This window comes from Gobius niger, assembly GCF_951799975.1.
Source record: "Gobius niger genome assembly, chromosome: 3".
Classification (NCBI taxonomy): Eukaryota; Metazoa; Chordata; class Actinopteri; order Gobiiformes; family Gobiidae; genus Gobius; species Gobius niger.
In genome coordinates, this window is record NC_136854.1 from 44,581,642 (window position 1) to 44,603,790 (window position 22,149).

General features: G+C 40.3%; 1 protein-coding gene across 1 annotated transcript in view; it reads left to right on the forward strand.

The window, feature by feature from the left end:
* The first annotated feature begins 8,831 nt into the window (after positions 1–8,831).
* Positions 8,832–22,149, forward strand: part of man2b1 (mannosidase, alpha, class 2B, member 1) — a 26,427-nt gene continuing 13,109 nt past the window's right edge. The window contains 9 exon segments of the mRNA XM_079553738.1: positions 8,832–8,930; positions 12,423–12,596; positions 13,775–13,968; positions 15,062–15,194; positions 17,502–17,647; positions 17,841–18,040; positions 19,632–19,752; positions 19,812–19,890; positions 19,971–20,080. Coding sequence (XP_079409864.1) covers positions 12,563–12,596; positions 13,775–13,968; positions 15,062–15,194; positions 17,502–17,647; positions 17,841–18,040; positions 19,632–19,752; positions 19,812–19,890; positions 19,971–20,080 — 1,017 coding nt within the window. The 5' untranslated portion in view covers positions 8,832–8,930; positions 12,423–12,562.

Genomic DNA, 22,149 nt, shown 5'->3' on the forward strand with positions numbered 1-22,149 from the left:
TACTACTATTACTATTACTACTACTACTACTACTACTACTACTAATACTGCTACTGCTACTGCTACTACTACTACTAATACTGCTACTGCTACTACTATTACTATTACTACTACTACTACTACTACTACTAATACTGCTACTGCTACTGCTACTACTAATACTGCTACTACTAATACTGCTACTGCTACTGCTACTACTACTACTGCTACTACTATTACTATTACTACTACTACTACTACTACTACTAATACTGCTACTGCTACTGCTACTACTACTACTGCTACTACTACTACTGCTACTACTAATACTGCTACTGCTACTACTACTACTGCTACTGCTACTACTACTACTAATACTGCTACTGCTACTACTACTGCTACTACTACTACTACTGCTACTGCTACTACTATTACTACTATTACTACTACTACTACTACTAATACTGCTACTGCTGCTACTACTGCTACTACTACTACTACTGCTACTGCTACTACTATTACTACTATTACTACTACTACTACTAATACTGCTACTGCTACTACCCACAGGCCTCTATAACTGTAGCTTTTACAAAGTGCTGCTCCTCAAAGTGCGCTTATCCAGACCTTAGCTTTAGCATTAGCACCTTAGCTTTAGCATTAGCACCTTAGCTTTAGCATTAGCACCGCATTTATGCAAAACTTCCACACGTGAGATGTTTCTTCTTTGTGTCCGTCCTTAAATCTCCCCCAGTTCCCAAACAAAGTCAGCGCCGATACTGGCTAGCGTTAGCTTAGCGCTGTCCTGCTCCTGAATGTGACAGCAGTGACTGTTACTGTTCATGAAGGCAGACAGTGGCTGAAGTAAACTTTATTAATCCTCGTAGGGAAATTCATTTTCTGCATTTGACCCATCCTCACTGTGCCTGGAGGAGTCACCCAGGGCCGGATTTAAGTAAAAAAAAAAGTTTTTTCATGGCCCCCCTTATACTCAATCAATATTTATTTATATAGCGCCTTAACAACATCTGTACATACACTATCTGTCTGTTGGATTTCTCTCTCTCCACAATGAAAGGATTTTTTTATTTTTTATTTTATTTTTTATTGAACACACAGAAGTAACTTCATACTAGTTTAAAACATGACAAATTTGTGAGAAAAAAAAGTTTACATAATCACCCCAATTTGAAGAACCTTTGCCTGGAGGGGGGCACATTTAAAAGGGGGGTCCCCTGCATAACCCAGCCTTGGAGTCACCTATTGTACATGTTTTTAGTGGTTGGGGAAACCGGAGTACCCAGAGGAAAACCTACACAGACACGGGGAGAACATGCAGACTCCACACAGAAAGGCCCCGTCCAGGTGGGAGTCGAACCTGAGACCTTTTAGCTGTGAAGCGAGAGCGCTAACCACTGTGCCACCCTATACTATATTATATTATATTATATTATATTATATTATATTATATTATATTATATTATATTATATTATATTATATTATATTATATTATATTATATTATATTATATTATATTATATTATATTATATTATATTATATTATGACAAGGGTGTAACGTTTGGTCAAATATTGGGGGGGTGGAGATGCAGTTTTTTCAGGGGGTCTGATTAGTTACATTAGTGTGAATATTGGGGGGGTTGTAGCGCCCCTTTGCCCCCCACATTTTACGCCCATGTATTGTGATATAAAGTATATCAATATTGCAGCTGAAAATGCAAAACGTTTAGAAAGAACATTAGACTTTAATGACAGGGATTTATTATGAAACGTATCGTGACACAAACACTGACCAGGAACTCACTTCAGCTGCGGAGTTAAAGGAACAGTTCTGAGACATGTTCTTCCCTGAGCTTAGACGAGTTCACGTGGACCTGTCTGGTCTTCACGCGTGTCCTCAGTCACGTAAACACAGACCAATAATAATAATAACACCAGGAGCAGCTCAACATCCGAGCAGGAATATCTTCACTTTACTGCGTCGAAGTACTCCTGGTATTATTACGCCGTACAATATAGTTCCCCTTTTTATCCCCTTAGAAAATCCACCTTTAACCCCTTAACCCCCGCCTGAACCGAGCACATTTTCTCCAGTTTGGCTTTACCCCAATCCAAAAGCTTCTGGAGAAAAGGTGAGAAAATAGCGACAAAACTGAGACGAAAACAATGATGGAAATGTGACAAAAAAGTGAGAAAACATTGATGAAAAAGTGGCAAAAATGTCACAAGAAATTGACAAAAAAAATTCGAAAAAATGACAAAAATCTCACAAAAAATGACTGAAAAAATGACAAAAAATTGATAAAAAAAATAGACGAAAAAATGTCAAAAACTTATAAAAAATAGACGAAAAAATGACAAAAAATGACAAAAAAATGACAAAAAAATTACCAAAAGTTACAAAAATGAGTTGAATGCCCAACAAAAAACTGATGGAAAAATAATCTGACATGAGGAAAAAGATCCTCTCGGTTCAGGCGGGGGTTAAGAGGTTAAACAGTGAAAACGTGGACCTCGTCACCTGGTTTGGAGCTATAGAGGAGCAGAGGCTAAATGCTAACGCTAATGCGCTGTGTTCACGTGACTGAGGACACGCGTGAAGACCAGACGGGTCCACGTGAACTCGTCTCAGCTCAGGTAAGAACATCTCTCAGTCTGGATCTGCACGTTTTGGTTCTGATTCAGACTCTGGAGGGTTTTGCCGTCACTGCCCGTACGTGATCACGATGGTGCTATTTCCCCTTTGACCGAGCACTGTGTGTGGCCTTCGAGGTCCAGACTGTAGATGCGTAATCCTCACCGCTGCCTTATTCTGCATGTTCTATAGACGAGCGTTTAAACCACTGCTGATCCATCACTAACACACCTCTCTGGGCTCTTCCTGAACTGAGCAAAACCATCTCTCCTAACACTGTGTCAGGGGTCGGCAAGTTTCCCTCATCCCCAAAACACCAACACTGTCGCCCAAAGGAAAGAACTTTTTTTTCTGCAAATGCCAAAGTTTTACATCCGCGGTTCCCAAGTCGGGACCCAAATAACCCAAATAAAACCTATATTTGTCATATATCACAGTGGTTTTTTGTCTTTCTTACCGTTTGGCCTTTCAGTGGTCGACCGTGCACCCCCGACCTCAAGGGTGTTGCAGTTTATTTAGAAAGTAATTCCTTAAAAGTGGTGTTTGTGAGAAAAAGGACAATTTTGCAGTGTCAAAATAAACCTACAATTCTCCCAAAGCAACACATTTTAAAAAATGATGTTACATTTTCCCCTTTCTTCAATCTGAAATAGTTCCAACCAGTGTTCATTTCGTCGACTAAAATATTTAGTCTTAATTTTAGTCAAAGTGATATTTTTGTGACTAAAATTGGACTAAAACTAAATTAAAAGTTTCTCATGAGACTAAAACTGTGACTAAAATGTCCAGATATTTGAGTCGACTAAAATCAGACTAAATAAAAATGAAAAGGAGAGACTAAAATCATCCAAACTTGTATTGAGCGTCTGAAAGAGCCTCAGATCATGTTTAAAGGATCAGCTCTGAGCTTTGTTCATGTGGAGCAGAAACATGAAGCAGAGGAACAACATTAAAGTGCAACTAAACGGGCGTGGCAGAGCCTTTCCCCACCCACAAACTTAAGTCAAAAAGTGCTGAGAAAGGGGTGGTCTCGGAGGCTTTGGGGGAGACGAGGGGGGTGAGTGTGTGGGCGGGGTCTGCTCTGTCGACAGTCTCAGACCAAGCCCCTCGATCTGACAGGACTGACAGATGCTGTTACCGCTGTGAAAATGGCCGCTGGTAGAGACTCGCTTACTGTCAGTGACTGCGAACAGAGAGAGAGCATCGCACAGTCGCTTTTCTAAGGGATTTATTCCTCTACACCACCTCAGCCCAAGTGTGAGCATCGCAGGGGCGCCATCTACTGGTTTGACTGCGTGACGCGTGTCCTGGTTGCTACGTGGCGGAGGCAGAGGCTTGTGTGGGCGGGGTCACAGAGGCGAGTGTGGGCGGGGCCACAGAGGCGAGTGTGGGCGGGGCCACAGAGGCGTGTGTGGGCGGGGCCACAGAGGCACAGAGGCAGAACTGATGACGTTCTCTGGACGCCGTGGACACACTCTCCTCCAACCGCAAAATATCAAATGCAGTTGCTGCGTGAAACCAGTAGAGGCGCTAACCCTGCGGTTTTAGACACAAAAGTGAGATTTTGAACAAGTTTGCACCAAATGTCAACATATGGACTGGGTCATGTAGCTAACTCTATTCAACAACCATTTAGACCGTTTATCAGCAAAAAAAAGTGGATTTGGTGTTTAGTTACTCTTTAAATATGATTATAATCAATATTATCAATGCAAAGTCCACTCAATTAGTCTTAAATTCGTCGACTAAATTGACATGCAATTTTTTTTGACTAAATCTCGACTAAAATAAAGTATGTTGTCAAAATTAACACTGGTTCCAAGTACCCCCTGCTAGGTCCTCAAGTACCCCTGGTTGGGAAACACTGATCTATCAAACAAAATATTGTGTTTTCTTACTTTCTTACTTTAAATCTGAAATTCCTGCAGTTTCAGAGGGAAAATATCGAAAAAAGTTTCCTCTAGTCTCGCGACCCACTTTTGGGCCCTGATCCACCAGTTGAGAACCAGTTTTACGTTACACACTGTAGGATCTTCTGCCGGGGCATTTTTAAAACACTGACACTGTTTCTTGCATGTTCAGAGTTCTGTGATTGCATAATAATGTTCCTCAGTATCATCTTGAGGGCCAGAGGTTCTGTGCTGGAGGGCCGGACTTGGCCCGCGGGCCTGACGTTGCTGTATCGACTGTAGCCTTTCGAATGTTGTATCCGCTTTGCCAAACTCGCCGCAGCCCAAAGACATCGCCAACAAGTGCTTTACCTTCACCAGCTCTTCTGTCTGAGCTGCAGGAGCCGTGTCTGTGGATTCACACGCGTGTTCCGTCTGAAAGCGTGTTCCGTCTGAAAGCGTGTTCCGTCTGAAAGCGTGTTCTGTCTGTGGTGGACATGTGTGTTCTGAGGTTCAGTTCTCTGGGCTGAACTTCTGAATCCACTCGTCCGCTGTGGTTCAAATGTTTGTCAATGTTTTTGTTTTCACTTTTGGGAATTTGACAATAAATGTGTTGATGCAAAAAGCAGAGGCTCCGTTTGTACTTTTACTCCACGACATGTGATGAAGATGTGATGCATTCAGGGAAACGGCCAGAACATCTGCTGGAACATCTCAGTAACCTCTGACCCCCCGCCTGAACCAGATGCATTCTGTCCTCTTTGGCTGTTATATATGTTATATATATAAGCCTGTGTGACACCTCATTTCAAAGCTAAGACCCACAAAACTGATCCTTTTCCTCGCTTTGTTGCCGTGTTGAGTCACCTTTTGTCACTTTTTGTTGAGTTTTTGTTGAATTTTTGTTGAATTTTTTCACATTTTTGTTGAATTTTTGTTGAATTTTTGTTGAATTTTTATCACATTTTTGTTGAATTTTTATCACATTTTATCTTTTTTTTTTGTTGAATTTTTGTTGAATTTTTGTTGAATTTTTGTTGAATTTTTATCACATTTTTGCCACATTTTTGTTGAAATTTTGTCAATTTTTTTCACATTTTTGTTGAATCTTTGTCACTTTTTGTTGAATTTTTATCTTTATTTTTTGTTGAGTTTTTGTTGATTTTTTTTAAAAAAAAAATATTGAATTTTTTTGTTTATTTTTGTCACATTTTTGTCACATTTTTGTTGCGTTTACATCGTTGCTTTCTTTTAATTTTTTGTGTTTATTTTTGTGTTTTTTCCCAAGAAGCTTTTTGATTGGGGTAAAGCCAAACTTGAGAGAATGGGATCCGTTCAGGTGGGAGTTCAGAGGTTAAACACACTGACCCTCCCGACCTTCATCACTATTGCAAACCTGAGCCTGTAGGAGAAACCCCCCAGGCCATCAGAGACGTCAAAGACAACGCTGGAGCTCAGAGACCCAGGACAAACTGCCTTTAACAAAATCCCTTTAAGAATCAGATTGAATTTCTATTGAAAAGTGGACACTCCTATAAATGAACAAACAACATGTGTGTTTGCTGTGAGCGGCTCAGCTCAGACATGACGGTAACTTTATCGGGAGTGGGTTCGTCTCCAGCTCGTCTCCATGGAGATGTGACTAAAGTCAGTAGAATTTGAGATTATAATACGTTAGGTCCTCGTCCACATCCATTCTTTGATTCTTCCCTGCAGTGATAGTATGTTTCTGTGTCGAGCATGTTTTGCACTAATGGCAACAGTGTCGTCCAAAATGTTCCGCAGTGTCTCTTTAACCCCTGAACTCCCGCATCAACCGAGAGCTTTTTCTCCAGTTTGGCTTTACCCCAATCCAAAAGCCTCTGGAAAAAGTGAGAAAACATTGACAAAAAGTTGCAAAAATGTGACAAAAAATGTGACAAAAAAATTGATTAAAAAATACTAAAACAAATGGCTAAATGTGACAAAAAAAGACACAAAAATGACAAAAAAAAATGACAAAAAAAATTGGCAAAAAATTGGCAAAAAATGACAAAAAATTGATTAAAAAAATACTAAAAAGCGACAAAAAATGTGACAAAAAAATGAAAAAAATTTTATAAAAAATTGACAAAAAATGACAAAAATGTGACAAAAAATGACAAAAAAATTACAAAAATTTGATTAAAAAAATTACAAAAATGTGATAAAAAATGGACAAAAAATGGACAAAAAATTACAAAAAAATTACAAAAAAATTACAAAAATGTGACAAAAGATTTGACAAAAAATTACAAAAATTTGATTAAAAAATACTAAAAAATGGCTAAATGTGAAAAATGACAAAAAAACGACAAAAAAGTGACAAAAAAAATGTGACAAAAAATGTGATGACGTGAGGAAAACGATCCTCTCGGTTCAGGCGGGAGTTAAGGGGTTAAGTAACTATTTATTTAATGCCAGTGAATGGACTTATAATGATTTATTTTTCAATATGCAAAGTTAAAATATATACATATATACACATATACATATATACATATATATATATATATATATATATATATATATATATATATATATATATATATATATATATATATATACATATATACACTCGCCTCATTAATATTTCTGTTCTTAAAAAAAGATCAAGCAAACGCGCCCCAGTCACGTGATCAGAGGAACATAAACAGCGGGTCACATGACTCCCGGGACTTTCCAACATGGCGGACGGGAGGACACATCTGGCCGCCGCTGTGTTCGGCGCGACTTCACTTTTCTTCAGCGCAGTTTTGGGTTTTCCCGCCGCTCCTGAACCGAAACCACCGGAAACCTGCGGATACGAGGCGAGTCCCGGAGGTTTATCCGGTTTTATCTGGTTTATTTACTTCAGGAGCGTTTCTGAAGCTGGAGCCGCGGGAGGAGCAGGAGGTTTGGGAAGTTTCGCTTCTGTCAGACAGAATCACGCGGTCACAGGGGCAGGTCTGACCGGTTTAATCAAACATGTAAAAATACATTTTCAGAACAAGCGGAAACTCCAGAGAAATGAGACACGAGGAAGTGAGAAGATCATCCTCAGGAAGGAAACTCTGATCATTATCATCATGTTTCATCTGATCAGACACTCAGCTGCTGAGACTAGAGCCTGCGTTTATAATGAATAATTATAATAAATAATAATAATATTCCAAAGCGACATTTTATTTCCTGATTCCAAAATATTTTATTTGCTCAACATTTTATCCATTTTTTGTTTTGTTTTATTAGTATGGTTCTTCCTGACAGTGACACCAGGGCCCTGAGTATATTTCACTCAGGTCCAAACTGAAAACAAAAGATCAGGCAAAGAACTGAATTATCATCAGTTAATTGAATCCTGTTATTGTTTCTTCTTTTTTTTTTTACTCTAAAAATACTTTTTGGCTCCTAAACATAAGAATACAAGTAGCTTTTATTATGTACAATGTGCCCTTAACCTCTTAACACCCGCCTAGACTGAATGCATGTGGTCCTCTGTGGCTATAGGCCTGTGTAACACCTCATTTGAAAGCTAAGGCCCACAAAACTTACCTTTTTCCTCACATTGTTGTCACATTTTTGTTGAATTTTTATTGAATTTTTGTCACATTTTAGTTGAATTTTTGTCTCATTTTTGTCACATTTTTGTCACATTTTTGTTGAATTTTTGTCACATTTTTGTCACATTTTAGTTTAATTTTTGTCACATTTTTGGTGAATTTTTTCACATTGTTGTTGAATTTTTGTCACATTTTTGTCACATTTTTGTCTCATTTTTGTCTCATTTTTGTCACATTTTTGTCTCATTTTTGTCTCATTTTTGTCTCATTTTTGTCACATTTTTGTCACATTTTTGTCGCGTTTACATCCTTGTTTTCTTCTCATTTTTTGTGGCTGTTTTGGTGCTTTTTTGCCCAAGAAGCTTTTTGATTCGGGTAAAGCCAAACTGGAGAAAATGGGATCCGTTCAGGTGGGAGTTAAGAGGTTAATATGAGTTGAACACTGAGCCCTCTTTAGTCCTGGTTCTTTACTTTTTAAATGTAAGCTGCCCCCTGGTGGCTGGAGTGAGCACACTGGTTAAGACTCATGGGATTTAAAAGGAAAACGCATTTACAAAAAGTACAATATGATTAAAAACAATGCATACAGGTATACACACACTCACCCTCTCACTCATTATTATTTCCTGAATGGAAGATGAGTGAGATCCCCCTCCTCGGGCTGAAGCCACCGTCTGGTTTGGTTGCATTGATGTCGTGCTCTTGAGCCAGACACCTCTGTGATGACTTTGTCCTGATGTTGCAGTCGTGTCACGTGACCAGAGCGGACCTGCTGAACGTGCACCTGGTGCCGCACACTCACGACGACGTGGGCTGGCTCAAGACGGTCGACCAGTACTTCTACGGAGGTAACGCTTAACAAGCAAACAAACAGACAAACAGACAAACACACAAACACACAAATATACAATCTTTCTTTCTTTCTTTCTTTCTTTCTTTCTTTCTTTCTTTCTTTCTTTCTTTCTTTCTTTCTTTCTTTCTTTCTTTCTTTCTTTCTTTCTTTCTTTCTTTCTTTCTTTCTTTCTTTCTTTCTTTCTTTCTTTCTTTCTTTCTTTCTTTCTTTCTTTCTTTCTTTCTTGGCCTCTCACTTTTCTCCTTAACCTCTTACCCCCCACCTTAAAGCAGTACTAAGTAACTCTTCCCCCAGAGGCCATAAGCGCAACTGCAGGTGTCGTAGCAAGTTACGATTTTTTAACTTATTAATTGTCTTGGAGAGTAAATACTACGCTGACAGAAAAGACAAAGGGAGAGAGGGATACTGTGCATCCAATTATACAAACTTGGCTGTAAATACTGTTTAAAGTGACGTTAGCCCGCAGTTAGCTTTGCCCGTTAGCCTGTTAGCTTCTTCCTCATGATTCCATTAGTGTGTATTGGTGACTCCGGTCCGGTGGCAGTCAAGTTTCAAACATAGTTTTCTGGCCAGAGACACCAGGGGGCGATGAAAGACCCTCCAATCATCCCATAAACACTTGTATTACCCCCACAGGGACTACGGAAAGGATTTATTAAGGTAAACATGTTACTTAGTACTGCTTTAACCGAGCTTTACCCAAATCTAAAAGCTTAAAAAAGAAGCATTGAAATAGCAACGAAAATGAGACTAAAACGTGACGACACAGCAATGGAAAAAGCGATGGAAAAGGAATAAAAAAGTGACAAAATCTCGCCACAAAGCCACAAAAAGTAATGAAAAAGCAACAACATGAAATGTGACAAAAATGCAGCGATCACTTTTGTAGGCTTAGCTTTCAAATAAAGCGTTACATGGTTGCTTTCCAGTTGAGAAGCTTTTAGATTTGGGTAAAGCTGAACTGGAGAAAAGGCACTGGGTTTAGACGGGAGGTAAGAGGTTCAAATGTGTCTTTGTGGAAGTGCTGCATTTACACTCACTTGGGCCGGGCTGGTCAGAGGCCAGGGCCGGTTTTCAGTCCCAGTCCGGCCCTGGCCACGCGTGGAGGGTTTAAAGCCACACTGCGGAACATCGATGTACAAGCGTTTAACTAGAACCCTCAAAACGTGTTTGTGCTTCACCAGACATGAGGAGTTAAAGGAACAGGCCAGCGTTTTTCCACACTGAGATATGTTCTTACCTGAGCTGTGACGAGTTCTTTAGGACCTGTCTGATCTTCAGTCACGTAAACACAGCGCAGACGGCGTTAGCATTTAGCCTCTCCCTCTCTCCTCTATAGCTCCAAAACAGGTCAAGATAGAAGCTACCAAGCTCTTCCACGTTTTCCCTATTTAAATATGGTTACGTGAAGTGTTCCACTACAAAGTATAATTACACACAATTAAACAATGTGGATTTTCTAAGCGGATAAAAAGGGGGGACTATATTGTAAGGCGTAATAATACCAGGAGTAGTTCGAAATCCACGCAGTAATCTTCACTTTACTGTGCGGATGCCAAATTACTACTTCACTCCTACTCCTAACACTTCACGTAACCATATTTAAATCGGGGAAACGTGGAAGAGCTTGGTAGCTTCTATCTTGACCTGTTTTGGAGCTATAGAGGAGAGAGGGAGAGGCTAAATGCTAACGCCGTCTGTGCTGTGTTTACGTGACTGAAGATCAGACAGGTCCTAAAGAACTCGTCACAGCTCAGGTGAGAACATATCTCAGTTTGGAAAAACGGTGGCCTGTTCCTTTAAGAACAGGAGGAAAAGTTAATTTATAGATTTCAATGTCAAACTTTCACTGAAAGTTTCTGACAAACTTGAGGAAACAATGTTTTGCAATGTTTGTTTAGTGGATCTGCTTTAGCCATTCCAGAGTCAAGTATAGGCATTTATAAGTTTGCATCAGCTCGGTTTCGTTTGTTATGTCACACTGTTCCGCAGTGTCAGCTCCAGATCACATGTCGTCTTTTAGAAGTTTTGACCTGACGCCGATTTATGAGAGAAAGGTTTACGAAGTGCTGACTCTAAGTGGAAAAACAAAGCTTTAAAATTATACAACGTGTCACTTCAGCTTCTCTTTCCATGTTTTTCAGCTCAGACGTTTGTCCCAACATTTTACTGAGAACTGTTAAACATGTTAAACACGTGAAGCTAAATGACGTGACAAAATAAAGTGTGCGCTTTTCTAATCCACTATTCTATATTTGTATTAGCATATAATCTGATATTTTATTGTAGCATGTGTTCAAAGGTGCCATAATTTGTTCGTAGTTTGATGAATTTCATTTTAGCCATTTGTTTTTTTCTTTGTTTTTTAAGAATTATGTTTCTATTTCTCACAGTGTGACCCTTTAACTGTTATAATGGGGGTCGCGGCTCCAAAAGGTTGAGAACCACTGCTTTAGACTGTCCATTTACCACGTGGCTGTAATGTGTTGTTTGTATCTCGATCTCTTCTTATGTCAGTGCCCTCTGCTGGACACGTGTGCAATTATTTCCTTTCTTTCTTTAACCTCTGACCACCCGCCAAAACCAAACGCATTCTCTCCTCTTTGCCATTGTCCTCACTTTTTATTTCCCTTATGTGTTTTTGTCACTTTTTATGGCACTTTTGTTACTTTTTTGTTACTTTTTTGATGCATTTTTGTCACATTTTTTTGCTGGATTTTTGTCTTTTTTGTCAATTTATATCCTCATTTTCTTCTCCTCTTCCTGATCCGTTTTGCTGATTTTTTTTGTCATTTTTTTAGCTGGATTTTTGTCACTTTTTTTTGCTTGATTTTTGTCATTTTTTGCTGGATTTTTGTCACTTTTTTGCTGGATTTTTGTCTTTTTTTAGCTGAATTTTTGTCACTTTTTTGCTGGATTTTTGTCACTTTTTTGCTGGATTTTTGACTTTTTTTTGCTGGATTTTTGTCATTTTTTTCCCTGGATTTTTGTCATTTTTTTGCTGGATTTTTGTCATTTTTTAGCTGAATTTTTGTCACATTTTTGCTGGATTTTTGTCATTTTTTCCCCTGGATTTTTGTCATTTTTTTGCTGGATTTTTGTCATTTTTCGTCAATTTACATCCTCATTTTCTTCTCGTTTTTTGTCCCTATTTTGAAGAAGCTTTTAGATTTGGAGAATTTGCAAGAGAAAACATGTTCAGGTGGGAGTTAAGAGGTTAAGCTGCCCCCTAGTGGCTGAAGTGAGCACTCTGGTTATTTCTTTAAAGGTTCATGACTCTGCACAGGAATGGGCTAGAGACGTACTCTATTTTAAAATTTTTTTTACTTGAATCATCTCCAGCTGTTGGAGACCCCGGTTTAGACGATAATATCCAAATTGTTGTCTGGACAATAAGCAAAATTGTGATAATGTTGTCATAATTTGTACAATCCACTGAGTAGTAGTGGTGTCTGTAGCAGTATTAGTAATGGTCTCTCTCTCCCAGCCCGTAATGACATCCAGCACGCCGGGGTGCAGTACATCCTGGACTCGGTGGTGGACCAGCTGCTGAAGAACCCCGAGCGCAGGTTCATCTACGTGGAGACCGCCTTCTTCTATCGATGGTGGAAACGCCAGGACCGGGACATGAGGGACACGGTCAGGATGCTCGTCAACCAAGGTCAGTTCTTCACATGTTCTCTCTATTCTATTAGACCTGGGGGGCCCAAACTTTTAGTCTCAGAGGCCAAAATGAAAAAGTGCCTGTGAGTCTTGGGCCAAACACGGCGATGTCGAGCACGAAAAACACATATAACTGCAAATTATAAAGTTACTTTATTTTATTAACTTTTTATTTTTTCGATAGCCCACATTTGCATTAGATTCTATCTATGCAAATATCATGTTATATTAAAACGCAATTTAGTGCAAGAGAAAAAACACCCTTATCTACAGCACCTACAGTAACTTTACTTCATTCATTAACCTCTTAGAGAAGATCTTTTTCCTCACGTCAGATTTTTTTTTTCATCATTTTTTTGGGGTGTTTAACTCATTTTTGTCACATTTTTGTAATTTTTTGTCACATTTTTGTAATTTTTTCGTCAATTTTTTATCTTTTTTTTTATTTTATTTTTTTTGGTCAAATTTTGATCACATTTTTGTGAAATTTTTGTCATTTTTTCGTCCATTTTTTCGTCCTTTTTTTATCATTTTTTTTTTCATTTTTGGGTAATTTTTTGTCAAATTTTTATCACATTTTTGTCACATTTTTGTCATTTTTTCGTCAATTTCTTGTCAATTTCTTGTGACATTTTTGTGACATTTTTGCCACTTTTGTCACATTTCCATCATTGTTCCAGTTTTGTTGCTATTTTCACAGCTTTTTTCCAGAAGCTTTTGGATTGGGGTAAAGCCAAACTGGAGAAAATGTGCTCGGTTCAGGCGGGAGTTAAGGGGTTAACTCAAAGAAAATGCCACATTAGATTATTTTGAAATGTCAGTTCAGCATCAATTCTTTTATAAGTCAATTTATAACATATACCGTTGTTGACGTAACAACCTTTGCAATAAAAGTTGGAAAAGTGTGAAAGTTGCTGCTACAAAGCTCTGTGATTGATAAACACCAAGACACCACAACAGTGTTTCCTTAACTTTGTGAAAGGAGTGAAACAGCGCCCCCAATTTGACGCTGGTGGTCAAAAAGTGTACTGCATCCATATTTACCATTTTCTTCCACTTGTATTACCCCCGTTATTAGGTAAACAACTTCTTTAACAGGTTGACCTACCTTTTATATTCGTGGCCGTTGTAAAGCCGGTTCATCTTGACGTCCTCAGTCCTGATTGACTGTTTCAGGGCGTCTGGAGTTCGTGAACGGCGGCTGGTGCATGAGCGACGAGGCGGCCACTCACTACAGCTCCGTGATCGACCAGATGACGCTGGGTCTGCGCTTTCTGAATGAGACGTTCGGGGAGTGCGGGAGACCCAGAGTGGCCTGGCACATCGACCCCTTCGGACACGCCCGCGAGCACGCCTCCATGTTCGCACAGGTGAGGCCGACGCTGATGAAGCCACACCCGTAAGAGCACAGGGTGGGTTCGTGGCTGGCGGAGGCAAATTAAAGCCGGTCTCTAAAACAGGCCGGGGCTTTTATTAGAAACTATAGCAGTAGAAATATTCCCCATGTTAGGAGTTTGTCTCATACTGGTGTAAATGAAAACTCAGGTGCAGGAAGTAACAAACTGAACCCGGGCCGAGGGGGAGGCTGCGGAGGAGCTGATCCCAGCGTAACCGCTTTTCAAACCTCCTGTGACCATATTTGGAAACAGGGCAAATGTTGTGTGACCCTCCAGGGTTTTAATAAAGTCTCCAACGCGTCTTCAAAGCACGTCCAGCTGCTCCGTGAGCAGGTCAGTCCCACGCCTCAAAATAACTCCTCCCATCAGCGCGAGCGTCTCGTCTTCTCTCGGGTCAGTCTCATGATCGATCACAAACACAAACGCTCCGTCTGAACTCGCCTTTACACAAGATAACAACAAATAATCCGGTCCGGTAAAAACGAAACAGAAACCTGCAGTAACACTGATGTCAAAGCTCCGCTAACGGCAACGAAACACTTCCTGTTGTCCCGACAAAATAAAAGGCGTCAATGTTCCAGCCGCTGGGAGAGGGTTTGAAATGTTAATAAATGAACCTAATATTTTAGGTGAAAATGGACACAAATCTCGTTTTTCTTCGTTTTCCTGGTCGTCCGTTTTGCTCAAATAGAAATAAAGGCCTGTCTCTAATTGTGGCCTGGTTCCAATAAAGGCCTGGTCCTGATGCCCTGGAGTAAATAAAGGCCCGGCCTGTATTAGAGCATTTACGGTAATAGACTCTGTGCACTGAATGTTTTTGACTAACTTCCTGTTGGCCCGAGTAAGGTAGACACTACTTCCTGTAAGATTTAAATGACAGAAGAAAACTTGAATAAATGTCAAGCCGAGTGTGTTTCTGAAGAATAAGTTGAGCTATTTTAACATCTGTCAAGGCTAAAATGCAAAGAGAGAAACATATTCCTGAGCTGCGCGAGGACATCTTTTCAAATGTTATGGAGGCTGATCGTTAAGAGAATCATCTTGTCATGTTGAAATAAACCACTAGATGGGGTACGACGGGTTCTTCTTCGGGCGTCTGGACTATCAGGACCGAGCTCAGAGACAGATGAACCTGGACCAGGAGCTGCTGTGGAGGGCCTCGGACAGTCTGACCCCGCCCATGGCCGATCTCTTCACCGGTAATTTAGAATACTGCTACTGCTGCTACTGCTACTACTGCTACTGCTACTGCTACTGCTACTTCTGCTACTTCTGCTGCTGCTACTGCTACTTCTGCTACTGCTACTGCTACTGCTACTACTGCTACTTCTGCTACTTCTGCTGCTTCTGCTACTTCTGCTGCTTCTGCTGCTTCTGCTACTTCTGCTGCTTCTGCTGCTTCTGCTACTGCTGCTGCTACTTCTACTTCTGCTGCTGCTACTGCTACTTCTGCTACTGCTACTGCTACTACTGCTACTTCTGCTACTGCTACTTCTGCTACTACTGCTGCTTCTGCTGCTTCTGCTACTTCTGCTACTGCTGCTACTTCTACTTCTGCTTCTGCTACTACTGCTACTGCTACTTCTGCTGCTTCTGCTACTTCTGCTGCTTCTGCTGCTTCTGCTACTGCTGCTGCTACTTCTACTTCTGCTGCTGCTACTGCTACTTCTGCTACTGCTACTGCTACTACTGCTACTTCTGCTACTGCTACTTCTGCTACTACTGCTGCTTCTGCTGCTTCTGCTACTTCTGCTACTGCTGCTACTTCTACTTCTGCTTCTGCTACTTCTGCTTCTGCTACTACTGCTACTTCTGCTACTGCTGCTACTTCTACTTCTGCTTCTGCTACTACTGCTACTTCTGCTACTGCTACTACTTCTGCTACTTCTGCTACAGCTACTACTTCTGCTACTGCTACTACGTCTGCTACAGCTACTACTTCTGCTACAGCTACTACTTCTGCTACAGCTACTACTTCTGCTACTGCTACTACGTCTGCTACAGCTACTACTTCTGCTACAGCTACTACGTCTGCTACAGCTACTACTTCTGCTACTGCTACTACGTCTGCTACAGCTACTACGTCTGCTACAGCTACTACTTCTGCTACTGCTACTACGTCTGCTACAGCTACTACTTCTGCTACAGCTACTACTTCTGCTACTGCTACTACGTCTGCTACAGCTACTACGTCTGCTACAGCTACTACTTCTGCTACTGCTACTACGTCTGCTACAGCTACTACTTCTGCTACAGCTACTACGTCTGCTACAGCTACTACTTCTGCTACTGCTACTACTTCTGCTACAGCTACTACTTCTGCTACAGCTACTACTTCTGCTACTGCTACTACTTCTGCTACAGCTACTACTTCTGCTACTACTACTACTTCTACTACTTCTGCTACAGCTACTACTTCTGCTACTACTTCTACTACTTCTGCTACTGCTACTACTTCTGCTACTGCTACTACTTCTGCTACTGCTACTACTTCTGCTACTGCTACTACTTCTGCTACAGCTACTACTTCTGCTACTACTTCTGCTACTTCTGCTACAGCTACTACTTCTGCTACTGCTACTACGTCTGCTACAGCTACTACTTCTGCTACAGCTACTACTTCTGCTACAGCTACTACTTCTGCTACTGCTACTACGTCTGCTACAGCTACTACTTCTGCTACAGCTACTACGTCTGCTACAGCTACTACTTCTGCTACTGCTACTACGTCTGCTACAGCTACTACTTCTGCTACTGCTACTACGTCTGCTACAGCTACTACTTCTGCTACTGCTACTACGTCTGCTACAGCTACTACGTCTGCTACAGCTACTACTTCTGCTACTGCTACTACGTCTGCTACAGCTACTACTTCTGCTACAGCTACTACGTCTGCTACAGCTACTACTTCTGCTACTGCTACTACGTCTGCTACAGCTACTACTTCTGCTACAGCTACTACTTCTGCTACAGCTACTACTTCTGCTACTGCTACTACTTCTGCTACAGCTACTACTTCTGCTACTACTACTACTTCTACTACTTCTGCTACAGCTACTACTTCTGCTACTACTTCTACTACTTCTGCTACTGCTACTACTTCTGCTACTGCTACTACTTCTGCTACTGCTACTACTTCTGCTACTGCTACTACTTCTGCTACAGCTACTACTTCTGCTACTGCTACTGCTACTACTTCTACTTCTGCTACTGCTACTACTTCTGCTACTGCTACTACTGCTACTACTTCTGCTACTGCTACTGCTACTACTTCTACTTCTTCTACTACTACTTCTACTTCTGCTACTGCTACTTCTACTTCTGCTACTTCTTCTTCTACTTCTGCTACTTCTGCTACTACTACGACAGTCTCACTCCCCTTGTGGTAAACAGTCCAGATTTAAACGGTACTTTCCCGTCTCTACAGGTGCTCAAAGTGCCAGAGGATCCTCGTCGTTAGCCTGTTGTTTGAAACCCCCCGGTTTACTTGAGTCTCTCTCTGTCAGGGATCCTTCCAAACGGGTACAACCCTCCGGAGGGGTTCTGCTGGGACCAGTCATGTGACGACCCTCCCATCAGAGACGACCCGGACCTGGAGGACTATAACGTGGAGGACGTGGTGCAGCGCTTCCTCAACATCGCAAACACTCAGGTGCCAAGAACACACACAAACACACACGCACACACGCACACACGATCTTGTACTGCTATCTTAGTGAGGACACTCATAGACATAATGTGTTATCCAGACCCTGACCCCAGGGTTTGTGGTTCTCACATGCGGAGGTCACGATGTTCCTCTTCTGCCCTGTATGTCTGTGTATAACCGTGTCGTTTCCCCTCAGTCGACGGTGTATAAAACGAACCACATCATCATGACCATGGGCTCAGACTTTCAGTACGAAAACGCCAACCTGTGGTACAAGAACCTGGACAAGCTCATCTCGTACGTGAACGCTCGGCAGAAGAACGGCAGCAAAGTCAACGTGCTGTACTCCACCCCCTCCTGCTACCTGCAGGAGCTGCACCGCGCCAACCAGACCTGGTAATAACACTGTGATAACACTGTGATAACACTGTAATAACCACCAGACCTGGTAATAACACTGTAATAACACTGTGATAACACTGTAATAACAACCAGACCTGGTAATAACACTGTAATAACACTGTGATAACACTGTAATAACAACCAGACCTGGTAATAACACTGTGATAACACTGTGATAACACTGTAATAACCACCAGACCTGGTAATAACACTGTAATAACACTGTGATAACACTGTAATAACAACCAGACCTGGTAATAACACTGTAATAACACTGTGATAACACTGTAATAACAACCAGACCTGGTAATAACACTGTAATAACACTGTAATAACACTGTGATAACACTGTGATAACACTGTGATAACAACCAGACCTGGTAATAACACTAAGAACCACCAGACCTGGTAATAACACTGTAATAACACTGTAATAACACTGTAATAACACTGTAATAACACTGTAATAACACTGTAATAACACTGTAATAACACTGTAATAACACTGTAATAACACTGTAATAACACTGTAATAACTCTGTAATAACATCCAGACCTGGTAATAACACTGTAATAACACTGTGATAACACTGTGATAACAACCAGACCTGGTAATAACACTAAGAACCACCAGACCTGGTAATAACAACCAGACACGTAATAACAACCAGACCTGGTAATAACACTGTAATAACACTGTAATAACACTGTAATAACACTGTAATAACACTGTAATAACTCTGTAATAACATCCAGACCTGGTAATAACACTGTAATAACCACCAGACCTGGTAATAACACTGTAATAACCACCAGACACGTAATAACACTGTAGTAACTCTGTAATAACAACCAGACCTGGTAATAACTCTGTAATAACACTAATAACACTGTAATAACGCTGTAATAACAACCAGACCTGGTAATAACAACCAGACCTGGTAATAACAACCAGACCTGGTAATAACGCTGTAATAACAATCAGACCTGGTAATAACACTGTAATAACGCTGTAATAACAACCAGACCTGGTAATATTTTTTTATGGTTTTATTTGGTAGGGACAGTGCAAGTTAGTGAACAGGCCACACCGGATTGTAGCCTTAGGCTAATTTTCATCCGTCGTCCCCCACGCGCACTCTCAAACACACTCTCATACATCCTGGCCTATTGCACATGTTTTTAGTGGCAGGGGAAACCGGAGTACCCGGAGGAAACCTACGCAGACACGGGGAGAACATGCAAACTCCACACAGAAAGGCCCCGTCCTGGTGGGAATCGAACCCGGACCTTCTAGCTGTGAAGCACAAGCACTAACCGCTGTGCCACCACTGTAATAACATCCAGAGGCGTTCACGAGGCGGTAATGGGGCTGTAACATCTGGAACAGCTTCCCTCTCACTATTGCTGGGTGACATTACAGCATTGTAATATTTAATGAGGTGGGGGGCTGGTAATATGATTTAGTTTTGTAGCAGATGTTTGGTCTTGTACAGAGACCGTGGACCCAGTCAATGACATTAATGATTATTTTTAAAAGCCACTTATTGCTAAACGTCGGGAACTTGACCTGTGTGTTTTCCAGGGCGTTAAAGACGGACGATTTCTTCCCTTACGCTGACGACGCCCACGACTTCTGGACGGGATACTTCACCAGCCGCCCTGCGCTCAAACGCTACGAGAGGATCAGCAACTGCCTCCTGCAGGTGGGTCTGTGTCACTGCAGCCTGAAGAAGTCCCTGTCTCACCTCTGTGTTTGTGTCAGACGTGTACCCAGCTGGAGGTGCTGGCGGGACCTGCCTCCAGAGACGGGCCGTTCGGGAAAGGAGACAGTCTGACCATGAGTACGATTCTTTTCAGATGCTGCTTTACTTTTACTTTTGAGATGCTGCAGGTGATATTTTTGTTTTTCTTTTGACATCAGTGAAGTCTCTGGCCGTGGCTCAGCATCATGACGCCGTCTCAGGAACCTCCAAACAACACGTGGCCAATGACTACGCTCGCAGACTGGCCTCGGGCTGGAACTCCTGCCAGGTGACTTTAAAACGACGCTGTTTCAGTGAGGCGAGCGCGGAGTCACAGAGAACGGATATCGTATAATTCAGCTTTACTCTTAAAAGTAACTCGTTTCCTCGTTACTCTTTTTTTATAGTTCTGCTGGGTTTGCGACTTACACTCAGGTGCGACTTATGTGTTGTTATTTTCACACTGACGGCCGCTAGAGGGCGCTCTAGGCTTGTGTACCAGAATCTGCTACGCTGAGCTGCAATGAAGAAAACAAAAAAAGCTAATCACGGGCTAAAAGTTAGAGGAACGAGTTCACAAACGGGTGCTTGAACAACGTGTTGCCAGGAGAGGCTTGTCAACGGTGCACCAGGGCGGCCGGTGCAACTTAGGGCTGCTCGATTATTGAAAAAATAATAATCACGATTATTTTTGTCATAATTGAAATTACGATTATTCAAACGATTATTTGTTGCCTTTAAAAAAATCCATCAAAAAAGTGACAAAAATCCAGCAAAAAAATGACAAAAATCCAGCAAAAAAAGACAAAAATCCAGCAAAAAAGTGACAAAAATCAAACAAAAAAAAGACAAAAATCCATTAAAAAAAAGACAAAAATCCATCAAAAAAGTGACAAAAATCCATCAAAAAAAGACAAAAATCCAGCAAAAAAGTGACAAAAATCCAGCAAAAAAGTGACAAAAATCCAGCAAAAAAGTGACAAAAATCCAGCAAAAAAAGACAAAAATCCAGCAAAAAAGTGACAAAAATCCAGCAAAAAAGTGACAAAAATCCAGCAAAAAAGTGACAAAAATCCATCAAAAAAGTGACAAAAATCCAGCAAAAAAATGACAAAAATCCATCAAAAAAATGACAAAAATCCATCAAAAAAATGACAAAAATCCAGCAAAAAAATGACAAAAATCCATCAAAAAAATGACAAAAATCCATCAAAAAAATGACAAAAATCCAGCAAAAAAATGACAAAAATCCAGCAAAAAAAGGACAAAAGTCCAGCAAAAAAAGGACAAAAGTCCAGCAAAAAAAGGACAAAAGTCCAGCAAAAAAAAGACAAAAATCCAGCAAAAAAATGACAAAAATCCAGCAAAAAAAGAGACAAAAATCCAGCAAAAAAAGAGACAAAAATCCAGCAAAAAAGTGACAAAAATCAAACAAAAAAAAGACAAAAATCCATTTAAAAAAAAGACAAAAATTCAGCAAAAAAGTGACAAAAATCCAGCAAAAAAGTGACAAAATCCAGCAAAAAAGTGACAAAAATCCAGCAAAAAAAATGACAAAAATCCAGCAAAAAGTGACAAAAATCCATCAAAAAAAGACAAAAATCCAGTAAAAAGTGACAAAAATCCAGCAAAAAAGTGACAAAAATCCAGCAAAAAAAGACAAAAATCCAGTAAAAAAAGTGACAAAAATCCAGCAAAAAAATGACAAAAATCTAGCAAAAAAGTGACAAAAATCCAGCAAAAAAGTGACAAAAATCCAGCAAAAAAATGACAAAAATCTAGCAAAAAAGTGACAAAAATCCAGCAAAAAAGTGACAAAAATCCAGCAAAAAAATGACAAAAATCTAGCAAAAAGTGACAAAAATCCAGCAAAAAAGTGACAAAAATCCAGCAAAAAAAAGACAAAAATCCAGTAAAAAAGTGACAAAAATCCAGCAAAAAAATGACAAAAATCCAGCAAAAAATGACAAAAATCCAGCAAAAAAGAGACAAAAATCCAGCAAAAAAAAGAGACAAAAATCCAGCAAAAAAGTGACAAAAATCAAACAAAAAAAAGACAAAAATCCATTAAAAAAAAAGACAAAAATCCAGCAAAAAGTGACAAAATCCAGCAAAAAAGTGACAAAAATCCAGCAAAAAAGTGACAAAAATCCAGCAAAAAAGTGACAAAAATCCATCAAAAAAAGACAAAAATCCAGTAAAAAAGTGACAAAAATCCAGCAAAAAAGTGACAAAAATCAGCAAAAAAAGACAAAAATCCAGCAAAAAGTGACAAAAATCCAGCAAAAAAGTGACAAAAATCCATCAAAAAAAGACAAAAATCCAGCAAAAAAAGACAAAAATCCAGCAAAAAAGTGA